At 39.5% G+C, this 5566-nt stretch overlaps 1 protein-coding gene across 4 annotated transcripts in view; it reads left to right on the top strand.

Annotated features, from left to right (window-relative positions):
* Positions 1-2461: 2461 nt before the first annotated feature.
* Positions 2462-5566, top strand: part of ebf2 (EBF transcription factor 2) — a 30296-nt gene continuing 27191 nt past the window's right edge. For all 4 annotated transcript variants that reach the window (XM_023410700.2, XM_023410698.2, XM_023410699.2 and 1 more), the window contains exons 1-2: positions 2462-3077; positions 4967-5123. In XM_023410700.2, the coding sequence (XP_023266468.1) occupies positions 2944-3077; positions 4967-5123 (291 nt within the window). In that variant the 5' untranslated portion in view covers positions 2462-2943. The remainder of the gene's footprint in view (positions 3078-4966; positions 5124-5566) is intronic.

The raw sequence follows: 5566 nt of genomic DNA, 5'->3' as shown, positions 1-5566 counted from the left end.
TAAAACACACGGGCTGACCGTCTCAACGGGTTAAATTGATTAGAGAGACGTTTGTGGTTTGACTAATCCCCTATTCTCGCCCCGGCTCTCCGCTTCAGCAAACGAGGAGAAAGCTCACATTTAGACAACAACTCTCGCACCTGTGGGACTGAAGTGGGGAGACAAGTTGCAAAACATGCAACGTGGATTTGAGAGAAGGACTTTTTCGTTATCCTGCTACATAAACTTTCAGCAAGCTTGACAAGCTTGACAGCAGGCCGCAGGGTCATAATGAAATAATTAATATAATATCGACTACCAGAGATATATGTAGCTGGATGAAGATTGTAAGATAGCCTGGACAGGGCTTTTAAACGCTTTATACACTCTTGATTAAAAGTGCAACAATCGTTTTTCTCTTTGGCAAAACGAATAGAAGTTTCTTCTGGAAAAAAATGACCTCAATAAATAGGAAATAAATCCCTTGGTATATAGATGGAATAGGCCCAAAGGTGCACTTCTTAATGACACAAAATCTCAGCCTAATGACTTGTGTCAACTAAAAATGTGTCTGATGACTCAGATGCTTTGTGATGTGCCTACTATAAAGTCTAGGCTACCGCTACCTAAGGTTAGTGGTGTTCGCGAGTGGTGCAATCTGTTCAAACCCAGTTCTTAATGAATCGTTTCTCTTTGGCCACACTAATGGTCAATTCTGCATCACTCACCTGTGTTCTTCAACAAGGCACAGAAACCGGCCCTGCACTGGATGCAGTGGCCATGTGGTGCTTGTTTTAAATGGGACAGTCAAAGAACCAATAAATCCATACAAAGATTTTAAAGAGAGCATCTCCCTGCATTTCAATTCAAAACGCCCCTCTGGAAGTTTTGCAATGAGTGGAGGAATTTTATTAAAGTGTGTCATCATATCTAGATTTTTCATGCTTAAATAGAGCTGTCAATCATTTTAGGGGAAGTGTGTGAGGGACACGGCGACAGGGCGGAGACTCGGCAGCAGGATTCCCCAAGACTGCTCTCATAATTGGGGGAACATCTGACTTTGTCCCGCGCTGGCAGATGGTGGGTTGGGGCGGGATCCAAGGGGGGAGATTTACATTCATTGTCCAGGCGCACAAACTCTACCCAGAGACAATAGTCTCGGCGAGGGGCAAGGCACCAATGTTGGAGAAAAAAAAACTTTCCTTTTCATTGCCAAACGAACGGGAGCGGAAATTAATTTTTTGTCAGCAAAAGTGCTCCAAAACATAATAGATTTTCTATTTGGGGGCTAAACACAAAACACGGATCCATTTGACTCAGAAAATGATTTGAACATGATATCGTTAAAATAAAATATAGAGCTTTTGAGTTTACATGATTGACGAAAATAGCAGAAGCTGTTGTTGGGGTTGTAGCCACACTTTTTGGGTTGTTAGGCTACAGACTGTTTTTCAAGACTTCTAAGCCGTGAAATTATCCAACGCAAAAGAAACTTTGTCAGACTGTGTTCAGAATGATTACTTTCCTATCCGCGCATTACTTGTTTTCCTAGATCACTTGAATATTTTTTTTTTTTTTTAACCATCGTCATTTGTGACAGGTTTCATGAGCAGGCTGGGTTTGATAAGACGCTCGTTGTATTGATTAAGAACTCATTTCGGGCACTGTCAGGCAGCGGTCCAAACGCCAATCAGAGGGCAGTCCTGTCCGCTGCTGGCGGAGATTGATGGACCAACCAGACGGCCATTGTTGCGGCTGACACTGATGCGATGCCTCCTCAGCGGAATCACCGCGTTCAAAGGAGCAGACGGTCGAGCTGCTGAATACGCGCCTGTCGAGAGCGCACTTGTGTTAAATTTTGACTCGGATGAATAGACCAAACAGGATTTGCTGTTGAGACTATTCAGGGCAGTGGTAGCCCAGTGTTTACAGGAGAACTGAAAAGCAGAATGAACAAGTGGCTTTTATAAAACACCCCAGACATTAATACATATAAATATGAATTATTTTGTGAGTAAAATGCAAGCTTTCGACATTTTTCCATCAATAATACGAATAATAGGCTATTGATTGAAATGGTCCCCCCATCTTTTCATCCGCACACGCACACACACACACATACACATACACACACACACACACACACACACACACACACACACACACACACACACACACAAAGAGGACCTTTAATTTTAAGATACAAATAATACTCCTATTCATGATTAAAGAATTTTTAGATGCTTGCAGCTTCTGCTTTAACATGTTGTGTTATCTCTATCACCCTGGTAGAACCTAATGTGTGAAAAGTTTGCAGTAAGAGTCAATGGTTGGATGCTGAATCTGGCAGAAGTCCAAACAACGGATGCACTTTACACCAATGAGAGCATCCATTTCAACAATCGGTCCCCCATATGGCACTAAGGCCCCTCCTCCACGCTCTATCCCGGCAGAGGGTCTCATTCATGCTTCAAGACAGCGGTTCACTTCAAGCTTCCTGGCCCTCGGATCAACTGTTTTGATCCAGTCTGGCCTTCTGACAAAGGAAGACTTTCTACACACAGATATCTGAAGAATACTCTGAGACAGACTCGCTCTGAACCGCGTGAGGAGTTGAGCCCACCAAGCAGGTGATCGTTTGCGCTCGAACTGACGCTGGAGATTTGCGCTTGGACAATGCTCGCAACCAGCCGGGGAGTGTATTTAATATCATCTTTTGAGCCTTGAAAGAAAGTCTGCGTGGATTTTTATTTTATTTGTTGAGACGCCCTTTGAAACATCACACAGCACCGGTCATTTCTATCTCAAAGCTCCGTGCAAGCTCTGTTTTCTCGTGGCGCTCTGGAGGAGCGCAGAGCCTTGGGGTGGACCTTCTGTTGTTTGCCAAAGTGCTTTAGCTCTCCAACTCAGTTTTTTCCCCTTCAAGTTCAGAAAAGTGCACCACACGATCGGGACAAGGCTTAAATGTTCGGGATCCAGGAGCATCTGATACGAGAAGTGAGCGGATTAAAAGAGAGAAGTCTTGGAGAGGAGATGGATCCAGTCCGGTCGTGGGTGCGTAATGTCGGGGTTGTGGATGCAAACGTCGCGGCGCAAAGGTACAGTACAAACCCAGCTCATCTTCTCATCAGGTATTTTCATCGTGTGCGCTCAGGCTTGTTAGCAACGTGACAGAATTTATTTTCATGATCAGTATCACCAGCACAATGTTCTAATATGCGAATATTTCAAATTAGAACAGGCGCCCTTTCAGAAAAGAGCTGCAAACTACTTGTTGCAGAAGATGTCACGACTCCCTTTTAAAACCAACTGGCCCCAAACTCATAAAACTTGAAATGAGATGAAAGAACAACACTTGAGATTATCATTATTATTATTATTATTATTATTATTATTATTAAATCGATTAAAGGAAAGTTCTGATCATGTGCACAAAGGGAAAGCAGGCCTATATGTAACGTAAAACTAATAATCAGAACTGGTTGACTTTGACATAAAGTCACTCACAAAGAGCATTTGATCAGATGATTTACTGTCGTGCAAAAGGTCAACTTACATTTTTAGTTCAAACAATTAAATTTGAGACGATTTCTTAAAACTTCTGTGTGAGCAAACTAAATATACGTTTCATAGACCGGCTATTTTAGCTGATGGAGCTGATGTTTTTATTTTCAGATGAAAAAACACTTTTACCCTCATCGGCCAAACTCCTTACATTTACATCATTGTTCTACTTATCCGAGTATTTTCCACATTTCACTACATGTTCAATCATCCTCTTGGCATTTTTAATTTCTATACCAACACACAGACATCGGTGTTCTCATGTTCCAAACTGATTGTGTCCGAAGTTTAGAAAACAGTTTAAACAGTCATAAAAACGCAGTGACAGAGAGTAGGCAACAAGTTAATTAGTATACATATCTTAATAAATAATAATAAAAAATAAAAATACCAATTAATAAGTAATACTACAACAACAGTATTGCATTTAGGATATTTGATATCATAAAATATTCTATTGAACGTTAAAATGTAATTTTAAAAATCTCGATTATAGTTTATATCTATATCAAAATCGTCACAGGCAAATTTTTTCCTCAGGCTTTTTTTTTCTTAATAAAAGAAACGTTTACGGCTGTTACAACAATATCCATAATCTAGTGAAGTTTGAGTGAGGCTTTCTGAAAAGATATAAAATGACCGAAGTTACATTTACAGAAAATCAGTGCAGGCTCTCTGCGGAACCTGATGATTTGATCAACTCCAAAGTTTCTTTTGAGGGACTATGCCTAATTATTAAAATTAATTTATTGTAATTCAGCAGTCACTTACCTATTGTATATTTTACAACTAAGATCCTCCAACATCAGCTGCAGTCAAAAGACCTGATTCTATTGTGACTTTAAAGTTTAGTAACTCAACCACAGTTTTATCAAGTTTTACTTTCCCAGTTTCTCCTGTTTTTTGCCTTGGTTTTATTTTTTGTGTAATTTTCCAGGCCACATTCTTTATTATACAAAGGCATATTATAGCAAAAACTAAATATTTATAAAACATCAATTTTTTTCTTTGTAAATTATTGATACCTATTGTATAAATAAACTGAAGGCCTTAACAATTTAGTAAAAGTAAAAATCTTTTTATGTAATGGGAAATAATATGCTTATTAAAATTATTTTAATATTTGAAAACCTGCCTTTTAAGGGCCAGTAAATCAAACATATTTGATATGCATATTAATTTAGTTTTCATTATTTAGTGCAAGCAGAGTAAAGTGTTGGCTGGTCTTTAGTTTTTGTTTGTTTTTGTTTGTTTTATATAGATTACTTTGAGAAATATTGTCAACCATCAATTATTGTTTGGTGGTCATTAAGCAAAAAATAACCATTTAGCAGTGTGAATCAGTTTATTTAACACTGTGTGAATGTCTTTAATATCATGAGGGAAAGTGTGAGCTGACTGTCTCTTCCTGTTGTGTTCTCAGTGGAGTAGCTCTGTCAAGAGCTCATTTTGAGAAGCAGCCGCCCTCCAATCTCCGCAAGTCCAACTTCTTTCACTTTGTCCTGGCGCTCTATGACAGACATGGCCAACCTGTGGAGGTGGAGAGGACTGCGTTTGTGGACTTTGTCGAGCATGATAAGGTGTGTTGGTGTTTCTGTGCGCTTGTCTGTCTAATTAATAATTATTTCAGGAAGTTGTCATCTTTAAAATTCCTTTCAGGGACGTTTTGACGTGATGAAGCTAAAGCAATAGCGGCTGAAAAACTGTGGATAATAACAGAGCGTATTAGTAATGTACACTATATTTCAGCTGTAACCAGGTGCTCAACTTGATCTTCCCCATCCCCAGTAAAGCCAAGCATATCCAACAGCTGACGGCTACATGTTTACACAAGCTTTACCCTCAATGAGCTGATGATGTGGGATTGAAAAAGAATATCTAATGACTAATTAGCAGCTTGCCTCATTAGGAGGACATCACTACTTTTTAAAATGCAAATTATGCTCGCTCCTGTTAAGTTATACAGTCAACTAATCATCAAAGTATCTTTTCCTACATGCCCCCCTCCCATACTCTAAATACT

Source organism: Seriola lalandi, unplaced genomic scaffold, assembly GCF_002814215.2.
Source record: "Seriola lalandi dorsalis isolate HSWRI2012SDOR001 ecotype SW California unplaced genomic scaffold, Sedor1 jcf7180002054427, whole genome shotgun sequence".
In the NCBI taxonomy this organism is placed as follows: domain Eukaryota; kingdom Metazoa; phylum Chordata; class Actinopteri; order Carangiformes; family Carangidae; genus Seriola; species Seriola lalandi.
Note: the sequence above shows the minus strand (reverse complement) of the source record. Positions and strands in the feature narration are given on the sequence as shown.